At 62.5% G+C, this 16,352-nt stretch overlaps 1 protein-coding gene across 1 annotated transcript; it reads right to left on the bottom strand.

Moving 5' to 3' along the window:
* Positions 1-225: 225 nt before the first annotated feature.
* PIK3R5 (phosphoinositide-3-kinase regulatory subunit 5) lies at positions 226-16,020 on the bottom strand (the record flags this gene model as incomplete). Its single annotated transcript, XM_084218629.1, has 18 exons — positions 226-367; positions 984-1,096; positions 1,254-1,336; positions 2,645-2,738; positions 3,272-3,348; positions 4,545-4,638; positions 5,284-5,409; positions 5,819-5,944; positions 6,023-6,191; positions 6,292-7,027; positions 7,581-7,664; positions 8,110-8,263; positions 8,919-9,093; positions 9,625-9,694; positions 12,247-12,385; positions 13,018-13,086; positions 13,653-13,753; positions 15,924-16,020. The coding sequence occupies 18 exons, from the start codon at positions 16,018-16,020 to the stop codon at positions 226-228; spliced, it is 2,649 nt and encodes an 882-aa protein (XP_084074755.1).
* Between the last annotated feature and the right edge of the window lie 332 nt (positions 16,021-16,352).

The following is a 16,352-nucleotide window of genomic DNA, read 5'->3' as shown; positions in this document are numbered from 1 at the left end:
ACCCACAGGAGATAGCCAGGAACCTCCTGAGGAGCCCCCAGGGACACCAGAGCACAAGGATCCATTTCCCGAGGAGGGGCTGAGCCTGGAGCAGCAGCTCAGCCCCCACGGTGACTCTGTGGCTGCAGCAGCTCGGGGACAAGCAGGGCTGGCTGGGTGTCCTCTTCCTTCTCCTGAGCCTGGGCTGCTGTGGGACGGAGCCTGCTCTGGAGGGACACGGCTCCGCTACGGCAGCGCCCCGCTGAAGGTGGCAATGGGCAAACACAGCAGGGAGGGGAACTCAGAGGGGTCCTGGGGAGACACAGGGGACACCCTCGGTGCCAGGGGGTCACAGTCACGGGGCTTGTAGCACACGGAGATCTCACACCTGCAGGGCAACAGCAGGAAACAGCCCCTGAGTGAGGTGGGGGCTGAGAACCCCCAGGGGCAGCGGGAATGGGGCTGAGAACCCAGCGGGAATGGGGCTGAGAACTGAACAGGAATGGGAACGGGGCTGAGAACTGAGCAGGAATGGGAACGGGGCTGAGAACCCTCAGGGAAGCAGGAATGGGGCTGAGAACTGAGCAGGAATGGGGCTGAGAACTGAGCAGGAATGGGAACGGGGCTGAGAACCTAGTGGGAATGGGGCTGAGAACCCTCAGGGGCAGTGGGAGTGGGGCTGAGAACTGAGCAGGAATGGGAACGGGGCTGAGAACTGAGCAGGAATGGGAACGGGGCTGAGAACTGAGCAGGAATGGGAATGGGACTGAGAATCCAGTGGGAATGGGGCTGAGAACTGAGCAGGAATGGGAACGGGGCTGAGAGCCCAGTGGGAATGGGAACAGGGCTGAGAGCCCAGTGGGAATGGGAACAGGGCTGGGAGCCAAGCAGGAACGCGGCTGCTGGGATCTGAGCAGGAGCATCCATCCCAGCTGAGCTCAGAGCCTGGGGCTCGGATGGTGGCTCAGGTGCCCCATCCCAGCAGCTCTGGCTGCAGCTCCCACCTGGTGACGCTCTGCAGGATCTTCTGCTCATCCTGGTCCAGGCACACGGCGAAGGAGGACTGCACCCCGATGATCTGGACCTTGTCCACCTTGATCTGGGACACGCTGATCTGCTGAGAGGAAAGGCTGGAGTGAGGGAGCTGCTGCCTCAGCGCCTTCCCTGGGCTGGGCTGGGCAGGGCAGCAGCAAAGGGATCCCCCAGGAGCTGCTCTCTCCAGCCCTGCTCCCCTCCCACCTCCCCTGATGTAAAAGCTCCAGGGTTGCAGTTACCTGATTGAAACTCTTCTTGGATTTGGAGTTCTGCCTCTTGACCACCTCGGTCATGGTCAGGTTGAGACATTCTGTCTTCGAGGCTGCAACAGAAGGAAGCTGCCATGGCCTGGGGCTCTGCTGGGACCCAAGAGGTCCCTGCACCTCTCAGGGCATCCCAGAACTGGAGCTGCAGCAGGACCCCACTGCTGGGGGAATGCAGAGCAGCCCCAGCTTTCCTCCCTCCTCCTGAATGTGCTCTGCAATTCCAGCTGCTTTCCAAACGCAGCGGGAGAGAACATTTGACCACGCTGGGCTGCAAACGGGAGGAAATCCATCGCCCACCGCCGAGAGGAAAGGCTGACTCTCCCCCCGTGGCCTCTCCTGAGCCCACCCGGAGGCGCCTCCTGGTGCCTGGAGGGACGGTGACATCCCGCGGTCAAACTGCGGAACGGGAGCACCGCCGGGGCCAGGGGGATCGGGTTCCTCTTGGAAGGAGGGAGACTCACAGAGGGCTCCCCCCAGAGAGGAGCTGAGGGCACCCCTGATGCCAGCCCTGAACTAGAGCAGGAACATCCAACGCAGCATTCAGAGGGGGTGAGAAGCCCATTGCTGATGCTTTTCTCCCAGGATTGGCTCCAGGGATGGGGAGGGGCAGGAGGGACAGTGGGGAGCTCCGTGGAGCATCAGGATGTCTCCTGGTTGGTGCAACACCCTGATTATCCTGCTGACAAACACCTGCCAGGCCCCAGGCACACGAGGAAAAGGGACCTAAACCCCCTGAGCTGTCTCAGAACTGGCCATGCCTGATGGCCAAAGCAGCAGCTCTTCAACAAGAACAAACCAAATACACACACAGAGCCAGAGCCCTGGAGCTTTTCAAAGGCTCAGAGCCTGATTAATTGGAAACCTGATTAGAACAAAGGCTTCTGAGGCCAGGCCAGTGGCTGGGAGCTGTGTCTGAGCTGCAGGAAGGGCACCAGGCTGCAGCAGCAGCTCAGGAAGGCGTGCTGAGGGAGGCATGTGAGGCAGGCTGCCCTGGAGGCAGGACCAGCACCTGGCCCTTGGTCCTGCTTCACCTGGAGAGTTTTACCTGCTGCTCCTCCTTGCTGAGAAAGTGCTGTTCTGGAGAGCATCACTGCCCAGGGACCATCCTGCCATCCCAGCCCCATCCCTAGTGGATGTTCTTCCAGCTGGAACCTTTGGGACCGTGGGACAGGACGCGTCCTTTGTCCCTGATGCAGTGCTGAGGACTGGCACACACCCAAGGACTCCAGCACAGCTGAGGGAACAGCAGGGACTCCCACGTGTCTCCTGCATTCTCCCCCCCTTGTTGTCCAGTCGGGAGATCCACAGGGTGCCCTGGCTCCCCCAGTGCCCCCAGCCTCCCCTGGCACTGCCCCCGTACCCACCGAGCTCCTCGTGCCTCCTGCAGGCCTTGCTGAGCTTGACGGACGTGCAGACCTTCTCCACGTCGTTCCAGTGGCTCCTGCCGCTGGCAGCTGTCTGCAGGGAGCGGCCAGCGCCCGGCAGAGAGAAACACGCCACCATTCAGCTTGGAAAAGGCCTTTCAGGTCACACCCACCCCTGAATCTAACCCTGCCACATCCTTCAGCACCAATCCCACATCTTTGAAGCATCCCCAGGGATGGTGACTCCACCGCTGCCCTGCGCACCTGTGCCAGGGCTGGAAAGCCCTTTCAGTGAAGAAATATTCCCCAATATCCAGTATAAACTTCCTGTGGCCCAGCCTGAGGCCGCCCCCTCTCCTCCTGTCCCTGTTCCCTGGGAGCACAGCCTGACACCCCCTCCCTGGCTGTCCCCTCCTGGCAGGAGCTGTGCAGAGCCAGAAGTTCCCCCTGAGGCTCCTGTTCTCCAGGCTGAGCCCCTCCCCAGCTCCCTCAGCCTCTCCTGGGGCTCCAGCCCCTTCCCCAGCTCTGTTCCCTTCCCTGGACACGCTGCAGCCCCTCCATGTCCTGCCATGAGTGTCCCAGAGCTGTCCTCAGCTCTGGAGGTGCCCCAGCAGTGCCAGCACTGACCTTGCTGTATGCAATCTGTAGTGTCAGTGGGATTGCTTCCCTGTCTCCATCTATTCCCAGCCTTTTGCTGCCTGGACCTGCAGGAGCAAGGAGCAAACATCACACGGGGGCTTCTCAGCCCAGCCCCCCTGGCTGCTGGCACAGAGCACAGCCAGGACTGCAGGGAGGGGAAAAGGGCGTGCTGAGCACAGCCGTGGGCCAAAAGGGCAAACAGAGAAAAGGTGGCTTAAAAGCTGCAGAAAGCAAAGAATCCAGAGAGGAATTACAACACCAAACCACTCTGCAGAACTGAAAGTGGCTCTGGCTGAGCCAGAGCAGAGGGGTCAGAGCTCAGGGAAGACAAAGAGCAATGAAGGCCACGGAGTTCTCCCTGCTCCTGTTTGCTCAGGCAGATTTCTGCCCACTTGGCATTGGCCTGAAACACTGGGCCTGACACTTCCTAACTGCTCTTTTCCCCCTGGATAAGTTTTTGCAGCTGAGAAGTGGTGCCAGACAAGCCAAGGGGAAACAGCACTGGTGGTGTTTCATGGGTTGGGGGAAAAAGCCCTTTGCCCGAGCCTGGTTTTGGGGGAGCAGGGGGGGCACACTGCATAGTGGGGGAATTCTATGGGCTCTGCTTCCAAGGACAAGCAGAGCTCGCACCGAAGCAGCCGGTTAAAGCCGTCAGACACTCGCTCAGGTGCAGTGCTGGGGGCTGGCCATGAGGCGTCTGTGCGAGCTGCACTTCAGCAGAGCATCCCGGGCTGGGCCCCGGAGGAACTGCAGCCAGATGTCCCTGCCGCCGCTCCTGCTCTCTCAACAGCACTAACGTTACAAATTCCTAACATAAAAGCACAACAAATGGCACCCGGAGGGCTCCAAGAGCACGCACAAACCTGGCTTTGCCCAGTAAAACAAGGAGGTGAAAAGAGGGATTTTATCAGTGACACTTCTGGACAAAGCACAAAGAGCAAGCAGTAACAAGGAACGATAAAGAGCCGCATTTGGCAGGTGCTGATGAGAGGAAGGAAGCGGGCTTGGAGGTGTTTTATTGCAAATCCATTCTGGAGTTCAGAGCAGCACAAACAATCAGGCATTGCCATGGTTTCACTCCTGGAGGGAATACAAAACTGGGATGTTTCTCTCCCAAAGTAGTGAAGAGCTGTCTGGATCCTTGCTCAGCCCGGCTCAGACACCTCCTACAGCCCAGGCTCCCCAGCCCCTCCTTCCCTGCCCTTCCCAGCCCTGGATTCAGCCCCCCAGGGCAGGAGGGGGTGCAGGAGCAGCTACAGACCTGAGGCCTTGATGGCCCTCGTGGCTGCTGAGTGCCCCAGCTCCAGGGAGTGGATGAAGACCTCGGTCCTCTTCTCCCCCCCGATGAAGGTGAGCTGCCAGGGGACAAGAGGGGACACGTGGGGGTGAGGGAACCCAGCCTGTCCAGGCAGCCTTCACCCCACTCAGTCAGCCTGGGAAAGTCCTTCCATGTTCTCAAAGCACCTTCCAGCAGCCTGGGGTGGTGCCTGCCTTTAGCTGGACCCCAAAACAACGCAAACCCCTCGTTTTCACTTAAAACTCCACTGGAGAGAGCCCCCAGTGAGCCAGCAGCAGGGTCTGGGAACTGCTTTGAGAGCACAAATCCCATGTGGCTCTGCCCACGGAGCCCTGTTTGGTCCCCAGGCACAGCCCCAAAGTGGGGGCTGCAGCCCAAATTCAGCCCTCCCCACCACACCTGCCCAGGGCACACGGCAGGGTGTGGAAAAGTCGCCTCATGGAGGGGCTTCCTTTGGGAAGCAGAGCTCTGGAGAGATGCCAGTGACGTGGAAAAGCTGGCAGCACTGCCAGGCACTGCTTTGTGCCAGGGGAAACGTGCTGGGGTGGAAAACTGCTCGTGGTCAGGGCAGGAGCTGCCCTCAGTCCTGAGCCAGGAGCATCAGCCAGGACACCCAGGGGACCAGAGGGGACCAGAGGGGACCGAGCTCTTCCTCAGCAGCGTGGTGGCTGTGCCAGAGCCCCCCTCCCTTCCCTGCGCCCACCTCGGTCTGGTAGAGCTGCAGCAGCACGGGGCGCGAGGCGAAGCGGCAGTAGTAGAGGATCATGTCTGCCAGGATGGGCAGCTGCTCCTGGGCGTCCTCCTGGGGCTCAGCCTCGGGCTTGGCACACTGGGGTGGCACAACGGGTCACAGGGGTGGTGGGGCACAATGGGTCAGAGGGGTGGTGGGGTAGGTGGCACCTCCACCACACCTCCCACCCACCCCGCTGGGGATGGGAACCTCCTGCTGACCACCAGGAGCCCCAGCTCCATCCCGTGTCCATGTGGTGCAGCAGAAGGCTCTCAGCTGCCTGGAAAAGGGGCACGCCCCGCCCTGCCACACCCTGGCACACCCTGTCCTGCCCCTGAACACCCTGCCCTGCCCCTGGCACACCCTGCCCTGCCCCTGGCACACGCACCTGGCACAGGACGCCCTGCCCTGCCCCTGGCACACCCTGCCCTGCCCCGGCACACCCTGCCTGCCCCGGCACACCCTGCCCCGCCCCTGGCACACCCTGCCCTGCCCCTGGCACACACACCTGGCACAGGACGCCCATGGGCAGGCTCATCAGCCCCAGGACGTTGCGCTCGTACCAGGGGTCCAGCAGGCCGAGGTAGTGGGAGATGTCATTGGTGCTGCTCTCCGTCCCAGCTGGGGAGGGCTCCTGGAACCGGACACCGGGGTCACCCCGCGGGCCCCCAGCCCCACAGCACCCCCGGGACACCGGGCAGGGCGCACCCACCTGTGCCCGGGGCGGGGGCTCCCCCGGGGACGCCGAGGGGTGGTGATGGTGATGATGATGATGATGCATCTGCGGGGTCGATGGAGCCACGCAGCTCCTCTTGACGGGCACGTAGAAGAACTGCAGCCTGAAGTACCGTGTCAGGGAGGGGCAGGAGCTCTCCTGCAGCCTGGGGAGCAGCAGGGCCGGCTGAGCAGAGCGGCCGGGGCGGGGCGGGCACGGCGGCCCCCTGGCTCACCGGGGCTCACCGGGGCTCACCTGGGGCTCACCTGAGGCGGCTGTAGGCTCGGGCCACCTTGCCCGAGATGCGGTCCGAGCCGAACACCACCACGCGCAGCGTGCCCGCCTTGGCCTCCTCGTCGCAGCTGAGGAAGGGGCGGCGGGGCAGCCCCAGGGGCCGGGGGGCGAGCGGGGCGGGCCCGCGCCGGCCCGGGCCGTGCTGCGGCAGCGAGAGCGCGCGGCGGGAGCGCGCGGGGACGCGCGGCTGCGCCGGGGACGCGCACAGGCTCTCGGCGCGGCGCAGCGGGAGCGAGCACGGCCCCGGGCAGTCCCGGCGCTGCACCAGCTGCTGGCCCTTGCTCTTGAGCAGTCTGTAGAGCCGGTTGGTCAGCGACTGCCGGTGCTTGGGCAGCTCGGGCCGGCCCGCCGCGTCCAGCGAGCTCTCGTCGCTGTCTTCGGCGTAGCCGCTGTCCATGCAGTCCTTCAGGCTGGACACGAAGGACTTGAGGGACTTCCTGGAGACCACCGTCAGCTCCGAGAGGGACTCCTTGGGGGAGGCGAAGAGGGACAGCCGCGGGGGCTTGGAGCCCTCCTCGGCCAGCACGGAGTACACGGAGTCACTGGGGATGGCGCAGAGCGGGGCCAGCAGCGAGTCCTGCCCAGGGGAGCCGCCGTCCGTCTCCACGTCCTCCTCCTCCTCCTCTTCCTCCTCATCCTCCTCCTCGTTCTCCGAGGCCAGGGGCTCAGCGATGCTGCACTCCTTGCTGAGGACATCGTTGAGGATGTCTGCAAGCATCCGGAGGGAGGAGGTGTCTGCCACGGGCTCCAGCAGAGCCACTGCAGACGTGGTGACCCCAGACACCTCTGCCACTGCCCCTGGCCAAAGCTCTCCTCCACCCTGGTGTCAAGCGAGGAGCTGGAAACCTCCTCCCCAATGGTTTTAGATTTCCACAAAAGGCTCGGATGCAATGCAAAGAAAATTGTGTTTCTCTCCTCGGAGTTCTGGCTGGGTTCTCAAGAGGCAAACCCCAGCTGGGCTTTTGCTTCCTTCCCACCCAGCTTTCACCCCATCCTCACGTCCGATCCAGGTTTAACTGGAGCAAAGCCGAGCCTTTGGCCCGGCTGACCCCCCTGACCCAGCCTGGCTCCCTGCCAGGGCTGCCCTTCCCCAGAGCTCCGCTCCCGCCCGTGGGGCCAGCAGGGAAGAGCAGGGAGCCTTCCCAAGAACTGACGAGGTCCTTCCAGGAATGGGGAAGCACCAGCTCCGCACAAGGGGAACCTTCTACTTCTGCAAAAGTGCTCCGGGGCCCAGCGGAGAGCTGGCCAGGGCCTGACTCACCGAAGTTGTCCTGGTCCCAGCTGTAGGTGTAGCAGCGGGCGGGGGGGATGGGGAAGGGGCGCAGCTTGCGGGGCTGGGCCTCGCCTGCGGAGAGAGGAGGGACAGCAGCTGGTTTGCAGGGTCCCCCAGGGCCACCCCTGCCAGCTCTCCTGGCCCGGGAGGTGCCACCCACCCCCCTGGCCTGTGCTTTGGGCAGCCCAGGGCACGCTGCTGTCCTCAGCTCTGGACACGGGGACACCTCACACCTCCACAGCCAGCAGATGTCACAGCCAGCCCTGGTTTCTGATTTAATGCTTTCACCTCACCCCTCGATGTTCAAGGGCTGGACAACTCATTTGGCTGCTGTTTAAATGAAACCGTTTGTGGCTCAGGTGTGGTTATTAAACAGGACCTGGGGCGGTGCTTTTTTATCGCAGTCGTTGCACTCGGCTGAGACTCTGCCAAACCTCTCCCGCTGCTGCTGCTGCGGGGCTGAGCCGGCAGAAAGCCCCGGGGAGGAGAGGGAGAGGGGGAGGTGCGGGACGCTCACCTGCGATGGCAGGGAAGGAGGCGGCGCCGGCGATGTCGCGCAGCGCGGTCTGGAGCCGCTCCCGGGCCAGTGCGGGGTCGGGGCTGGCGGCCGCCGCCTCCTGAGCATCGGCAGCGCTGGCGTAGAGCTCCGAGAGCTCCTCCAGGGGCTTGGACTGCGGAGCAGAGCCGGGAGACACGGTCAGGGGGTCCCTCCACCGAGCAGCATCACTAACGGGGGGCTCTGCCCCCGCCCCCCTCAAGTCCCCCCAAACTTTTCCAATGAAAGTTAAAATGATTTTGAAAACACCTCAGGGGTTTTCTTCATTATTTCTTTTTTGCCTCTCCCCCAGGTGTTTCTCTGGTCAAACAAACACTTTTGCTGATTTTCATATCTGGGGGCCCTTCCTCTCTCCACAATGGGATGGGAAAGGAGTGGCAGGGTGAAAGGGCAGAGAGCCCTCTGCACACACCTCACAAAACCCTTCAGGCAGCAGGTCTAACCTGAGGAGGGGAAAACATGCATCCTTCCTCCAAGAAGCGTTACCCAAACTCTTTTCCTTTGCCAAGCCTGCGGTGCTTTGGGTAGGAAATGCAGCAGCCCCTGCCCTGCACGGAGCTGCTTCCATGGCAGCCCAGGGTGGGCACTGCCCCTGCCCACCTGGAGCTGCTGCCCCTGCCCACCTGGACCAGCTGCCCCTGCCCACCTGGACCAGCTGCCCCTGCCCACCCTGAGCAGCTGCCCCAGCCCCCCTGAGCAGCTGGCGCTGCCCTGCCCACCTGGAGCAGCTGCCCCAGCCCCCCCTGAGCAGCTGGCGCTGCCCTGCCCACCTGGAGCAGCTGGCCCAGCCCGTCCAGGTCGCAGCGGGTGCCGAAGGTGGCCTGGTAGAGGTGCTGGAGCAGCAGCAGCAGCGTGGCGTGCTGGGCGGGCTCGCTGGAGCTCAGCCTGCGGGCGATGGACAGGAACTCGCTCTGCACCTCCGAGCGGTTCAGCAGCAGCACCGTCCTGGGGACAGGGACACGGCTCAGGCCAGGGCACGCAGCCAGCCCTGGAGCCCACAGGGACACGAGGGAGCCCGGAACATCTCCCTCCTGAAGGTGCGGCTCTGAGGAGAAGCCCTAAGGATGGCCCAGGTCTGTTCCCAGCCTCATTTCCCTACTTGCAAATGAGGGCGGCAGGGAAAGGTTCAGACCCCGAAAAAGGAGCAGAGTCTGCCCGCTCAGAGCTGCAGGGGGACTGGGAGGGACTCAGTTCTGCCTCCTGTTGGGGTGGTGGCTCCCAAAATCAAGGATTACAGCATGTCCCACTGCTCTCCAACACGTGCAGCTCCCTGGGGAGGAGACTTTGCCTTCCCCACGTCTGCAGGGAGCCCACAGACCCTGTCCCAGGCCTCTGGAAATGCCCCAGGCGCTCTCCTCAGCCCTCCCAACCCAGGCTCAGCCCAGCCCTCCTGCCCGGCCCCTGGGAGATGCTGCAGCAGTGCCAGCCCCAGGGGATGCCCCAGGGAGCCCCAGCAGTGCCCCTGGCCACACTTACACCGTGGAGCTCTGGTAGTTCTTCACAGGCAGCCCCTGCTCCGTCCTCACCAGCCTCTGGAAGGTGATTCCTGGGGAGGGAGCAGAGCAATGAGGCACAGAACCCCTGCAGGCTGCTCTGCCCAGCAGCACCAGCTGCCTCTGCCCCCGGGGCACTCCTGAACTGGCAGACCCTTGCCTGGAGCAGGAACAGGAACGGCAGCACCCAGAGTCCTCGTGGGGACAAGGCACAGCCCCAGTGCAGGAGCAGGGAGGGTCAAACCCAGAGCGATGGGAGACCACCCACAGGATGGGGCAGGACCTGCTCCAGCCCCTGCAGCGATGGGAGATCACCCACAGGATGGGGCAGGACCTGCTCCAGCCCCAGCCCCTGCTGCCCCACTGCTCAGGTGGGATGGGGACTCCAGGATGGCATCTGCCAGCTGCTCCCACCAGCCCCAGCCCCTGCTGCCCCACTGCTCAGGTGGGATGGGGACTCCAGGATGGCATCTGCCACCTGCTCCCACCTGCTCCAGCCCCTGCAGCCCCACTGCTCAGGGGGAATGGGGACTCCAGGACGGCGTCTGCCACCTGCTCCCACCTGCTCCAGCCCCTGCAGCCCCACTGCTCAGGTAGGACTGGGACTCCAGGACGGTGTCTGCCAGCTGCTGCCACCTGCTCCAGCCCCCAGGCTGTCACACAGGGCCAGCAGGTCGCTGCCACCTCCCCTCCTGCAGGGACAGAGCCCAGAGTGGTGCAGCAGGACAGAGGCCGCTGTGGGCAGCCACAGCCTGGGGATCCCCTGGGACTGTCCCCAGGGCACGGGGTGACATCAGCAGAGCCCTGTCCCCCCATCAGCAGGACAGGAAACCCTCGTGGCATCAGCAGGACCCAGCCCTTATCCATGCAGGGAGCCACGTCCCCCAGCCCAGCGGCCACGGGGCCACCCTGACCCCCCAGGGGACACAGCGCTGGCCCTCCTGCAGGGCCATCAGCCCCGGGGCGCAGATCAAAGCTGCTGCGCTCCGGCAAATACTGACAGCGGCTCATTCTCTGTTAATCTTTGCCCTCATGGCAATAAAGAGCTTTGCCCTCGGCCCCCAGCGGGTCAGGGGGATGTGAAGCAAGGCTGGAGCAGGCTGGAAGGTCCTGACAGCTGAGCAGCAGAGGACACACCCTCGCTGAGGACTCCCAAGGCAGCAGGCAGCCCTGCCACAGGGGAGCACACCCGCTCTGCTGGGAGGGGACAGCTTGGGGGCCAAGGTCCCCACTCACGGCCTGGGGCACGGGGGGTGGCACAGGAACGGGGCAGCAGCCCCCACCTGGCACCAGAGCTCTCCAGAGGTGGGGCAAGCTCAGCCCTGAGCAGGGCACGGTCCCGCAAGTGTCCCCATGTCCCTGCAGCTCAGAGATGTGGCTGGACACAGCCAGACCCTGCCTGGTGCCATGGCCAGTCGTGCTGGGGGTACAGCAGCCAGTCCAGGGATCAGGTTGGGATTTTTGCATCTTTTTGTTCCTTTGGAAGCACCTTTGATCCCATCCCCTGGTTCCCATCTCACAGAAGCTGCTGCCCTGACAGAGACCTTGCATTTCCCATCCCCCAGGGCTCCCCAGAGCACCTTCCCAGTTTGAGGGGGTGGGACCACCCCCAGCCGCAGGCACAGCCCCTGCCGGGCCTCCCAAAGCCTGCCCAGGATTAAACCCGGGCTGCAATGTGCTCTGTGTGATAACAGCTCTTCAAAAGCCCCCAAAAGGCAGAGAGATCAGGCAAAAAGGCTTTGAGAAATAATTGGAAGAGCTGCTCCACTGGGAACCCCAGGACATCCTCAAGGAGCCCTTAATTAAGAGGAGCACTGGTGCTGCCCGTGCCTGTGCCCAGAGCTGGGTCACAAGGGGTGTCTGGGCAGGAAAGAACAATCCAGGGAGGGCCTCAGCCCGGAGCAAATCTCCATGCAAGAGCAGGCTCCAGCCACCCTGATGGCCATGAACGGCCCCGCTGCTGTCCCCCCCGTCCCCCACACAAAGGGCAGGCTGGGGGAGCAGCCAGCACGTGCTCTGGGGGGAAAGGCCCTCCAGACTGAAACCCAGCCAGGAAATCGTTAACCATGTGGCTAATTGCCTCTGCTCCACAGCTGGGGGAGCCTGGCATGCTCCTTGCACACAGGGCACCCACCAAAACCAGCAGCCTGCCCCGCTCCTCCAGAGGAACCCGGGCCCACCTTGTGCTGGACCACCCGGGAGCACCATCCTGAAGGAGGGGAGCAGGGTCCTGACCCCTGGAAAAGCTGAGCTTTGGGATGGAGAGCGCGCTCCCAGGCTCAGGAGGTGAGGGGGGAGCGAGACAGGAGCGGCAGGGGACAAACCCTGGGGCAAGGCTGGGTTTGGTGCCAGGGCAAGGCTGGGTTTGGTGCCAGGGCAAGGCTGGGTTTGGTGCCGGGTTTAGAGTGGCCAGGGCTGGGTTTGGTGCTGGGTTCGGTGCTGCCAGGGCTGGGTTTGGTGCCAGGGCAGGGCTGGGTTTGGTGCTGGGTTCAGTGCTGCCAGGGCTGGGTTTGGTGCTGGGTTTGGTGCTGGGTTTGGTGCCAGGGCAGACCCCTGGGCAGGGCTGGGTTTGGTGCCAGGGCAGACCCCTGGGCAGGGCGCTCACCTGGCGCCTTGAGCTCGTTGCTGATGAAGGTGAGCAGCTCCCGGGAGGTGTCACAGTAGGGCACGGGCCACGTCAGGAAGCCGTGGTAGACGCTGGCAGCTCTCAGCAGCAGCTCGGAGCCGGGGGGGAAGTGAGGAGCCTGTGGGGACAGGGACAGGGAGGGGAGAGAGACCCCGAGTGCTGTGTGAGAACTCCGGGTGTGGGCTGGCAGGGGCAGGAGGAGAAGCAAAGCAGAGGGTGCCCCTGTGCCACCCCAACTCCTCCCAAGGAAGGGCCACAGCTCCAGGGAGCTCCTTCCCAACCTCCCCAAGCGGGGCTCACGTGCCCAAGCCTAAATATAAATTCCTTTGTAAGCCCCACAAGCCGCAGAGATGAATTCCACACAGGCTGTGCTTGTGCAGGACCTGGCAGCAATGACTTCCTTGGGATAATGATGCATTGTGCTGGGAATAATAATCATTAAAAAAAGTATTTCCTGGGAAGGCTCTGCTCCTTTTCATTCACGTTGCCCGTGTGTTTTGCCCAGCTATAAAGGGTAAAGAAAAGAATTCCCCTTTATTGTCCATCTCCCTTTCTGATTTAAAAAAATAGCTTCCAAACCCCTGGAGCTCATTTTCTTTGTCTCTCAGCTTGTGCAATGGTGGCTCGATCCCGATCCCTCTGGATTCACGCAGAACCTTTCTTTTTGGGGTGAGCTGATGAGAGCAGGCTGGGAAGTTCCAGCCAAAGCCAGCCTGGTTTTGGGACTGGTGCAGCAGCCTTAGCACTTACATAGAGCACAGCCGAGTAGAAGAGCAGGGCCAAGGGCGTCACCAGGTCGTAGTCACACCTCTCCTGCACCTGTGGGAACAGCCCGAGGGCACAGGATGAGCTGCTGGCCTCGAGCACTGCCCAAAATATCCCTGGGGCTGCCGGGAGACTCCAGCCCCACCATCCCATCACCACACCCGGGAGATTCCCTCCCCCCCGAGGGAAAACCGCCCCCAAAGCACCAGAAACCAGAGTGGGACAGGCAGAGCCTCCTGCTCTGTCTTCTCCTGGCCAGGCACCCAACCCTCTGGGGCTCCTGGTGCCTGAAATTCCATGGAGGTGGCTCTGAGCAGGCAGCCCAGGCACTGCAGGCAGCTGGGGAGCTGGGCAGGGCGGTGGAATCCAGGGGGGAATCTGGGGATGGAATCGATCCAGGGGTGGAATCCATCCAGGGGTGGAATCCATCCAGGGGGTGGAATCAATCTTGGGGGCTGGAGGCACCACTGCTCGGGCAGGGGCATCCTGGGAGGAGCCCCTTGGTGTGGCAGGAAACAGGGATATGTTCCAGTCCCCTGAATCCCCACGGCTGGGATTCCTGTGAGGGGTAAATGCTCCTTCCCTTGTGTGGGCAAGAGGCCTGAGAGCAGCCCACTCACCTCCTTGGTCTTGCCCAGAATCTTCTCCACCAGGATGAGGTAGTTACTGGCATCCCGGCTCACCAGCTCCTGCAGGCTCCAGCAGTTCAGGCACAGCCCGGCTGTGGGGACAGAGACACGGTCACTCATGGCCCCACGGTCACTCATGGCCCCACGGTCACTCATGGCCCCATGGTCATTCTCAGAGCCATGGTCACTGATGGTCCCATGGTCACTCACAGAGCCATGGTCACTCATGGCACCATGGTCACTCCTGACCCCGCAGTCACTCCTGACCCCAGCCAGCAGCACAGGCAGCCCAGGGCACACCCTGGGGGCTGGGGAAAAGGCAGGACTAAGCTGGGCTTATCCCAGCGCCCCACAGAGCGTGACTGGACTAAGCCCAGCATGACCATGACCCAAAGCAAAGCCTCCTTTGGGAGGGCAAAGCCTCTGCGGAGCCCAAGGGATTCTGCCTGGGGAGCAGAGCCCAGCAAAGCCCCAGAGCAGCAGCAGGGGCTGGGCAGGGCTGCCCAGGGAGCCTGGGCTGGGCTTTGGCCATCAGCAGCACCAAAGGTGCCAGGAGCAGGCAGGGCACACAGCAATGCCCAGAGCGGGCACGGCAATGCCCAGAGCGGGCACAGCAGCGCCCAGAGCGGGCACGGCACAGGGCAGCACTGAGAGCAGGCACGGCAATACCCAGAGTGGGCGGCCTCAGGAGGATGAGGCTTTGCCATTTCTTTTCTGAGAAGTGCCCCAAATGCCCTCTTCCTCCTCCGCCTCCCGGAGCAGCTCCTTCCTGGCCTCGGGGGCGGCGTTTCCCCTCAGAGTGGGCACCGGGCAGGTCGGAAATCCAGAAGCACCACAGCAGAAATGCACCCCCAGCTGCCCTCGCCCACGGCGCTGGGCACGGGCCCCTGGTGCCACCAGAAGTGACTCCCACGGGGTGGGTGGAAAGCAGAAAACTCCATTTCCTCCTCCCCCAGAGCACCATCTCCTCACCAGGGGGAGGTGGGCTCTCCTGGGGACTGCCCCAAGGAAGGGCCAGCGTGGGTCAGGGAGGTGCCAAAGGACTGGCACAGCCACAGCTGGCACAGCCCCCCTTGAGGAGGGCAGCAAGCCAGCCTGCAGCTGCTGAGACACGGGAGGTGGACGGGGATGTCCAGCACAGGGCACCTCCTGGCACTGCCACCCAGCCTGGGCAGAGATTTCCACAGGAAAACCCAGCACAAACCAGGAGAAATCAGCTCACAGGGTAAAATCTGCCAGGTGCCCAGCACCACCAGAGCCAGGCCCAGGGCTCTCCTTCACCAAAACTCTTTTTTTTGGTTTTTTTTCTGCCCACCAGCAAGCAAACAAACATTTTTCTTGCTCTTCACACTCTAATTTGACCATGGTGTCCCTCCTGCAGCACAAAGCAAGGCCAGCCCTGAAGAGGTTCCTCCACAAGGAAAAGGTTTTCCTCCCAGGCACTTTTCTAAGGGGGATTTTTGTGAGTCACAGACAATTCATTTTGACTTGGTTTCTGCAATAAGTTCTGCAGAAAGATCTTCTGTTTACACACCACCACGGGCTGTAAATCTGGGATGGCCAAACCCTCACAACTCCTCCTTGCTGGCTTCAAAGCCCTCAGCTCCTCCTCCCTTACTCAGGGGGAACAACACGTTGGAAAGGATTGCTCACCCTCTCTGGAGCAACCTTGTGTGAAAGTTAGCACAGAAAAATAAAGCTTTAAATGATTAACAACATTCAGCAAGATCTCAGCCCAAAAAGCTGTGACGTGGCGTGTGTTATTTTGGTGTATGGAAAGGGTAAAAAAAGAGGGGAAAGCAAAGGAACTGGGAAATAGAAGTGAAAAATGAGGAAGGTGAAGGCTCCAGCTCAGCCAAGAGCAAGAGGAAAGGATTCACTGACTTCTGAGGATCAACCCTGCCATAAACAACAGCCTGGACAGCAATAATGAAACTGTCATTTGCAGCTTGGGGAAGGATGTGGCAGCATCTCTGCTCTGGCTCCGAAAGGCAGCAGGGGACAGGGAGGGGCAGCCCCTCGGGGGGCTCTGCTGACCCTTACACGGCCAGACCCGCCGTGACCTGTTCGGGGCCCTGCAACACCCTCCTGCCCCAGCAAAACGCCCAGGAGCACTGGCCAGGCTGGACGCCACCTCTGACTGACCCCTGGAAGGGCCTGCAGCAGCACCAGCAGCTCTGTCTGACCCAGAGAGAGCCCTGGGTGAGACCCCCAGAGGGGCCCAGGACCCCAGAGACAGAAGGCCATGGGTAAATCACCTACCAGCCCATCTGCTGGCCACAGCGTCCCTGCCCAGCCCGTGCAGACACCGCTCCAGCGCGTGGTGGATCCTGTCCTCCGTGCACGTGGTGTGCTGCATTTTAACTCATCTCCTGAATGGAAGGGGAAAGAAGGAGGAGAGTTAATAAAGGCTCACTGGCCATGGTCACAAACCCACCCCAAGTGGCGAGGAAGGCTGCAGAACTGTCCCCGTGCGGCCGCACAGCCACCCTGAAGGAAAGGTCCACGTGCCCTTGGGGCAATGGTGGAAAACACCAGGGGATGTGAGCCCAGCACACGGGGACATTGTGAAATTGTGCCTGCAGCCCTGCCACCTCCCACCTCTGCTCCGGGGCCCGGGCTGCCCCCGAGCCTTGGCTGGCAGAGCCTGTGCTGCCCAGGAAGGTTCTAGCCCAGCGAGTCCACGTCCAT

This window comes from Fringilla coelebs (assembly GCF_963513975.1).
Source record: "Fringilla coelebs genome assembly, chromosome: 19".
In the NCBI taxonomy this organism is placed as follows: Eukaryota; Metazoa; Chordata; class Aves; order Passeriformes; family Fringillidae; genus Fringilla; species Fringilla coelebs.
The sequence above is the reverse complement of the archived record's forward strand: the minus strand, read 5'-3'. Positions and strand labels throughout refer to the sequence as shown.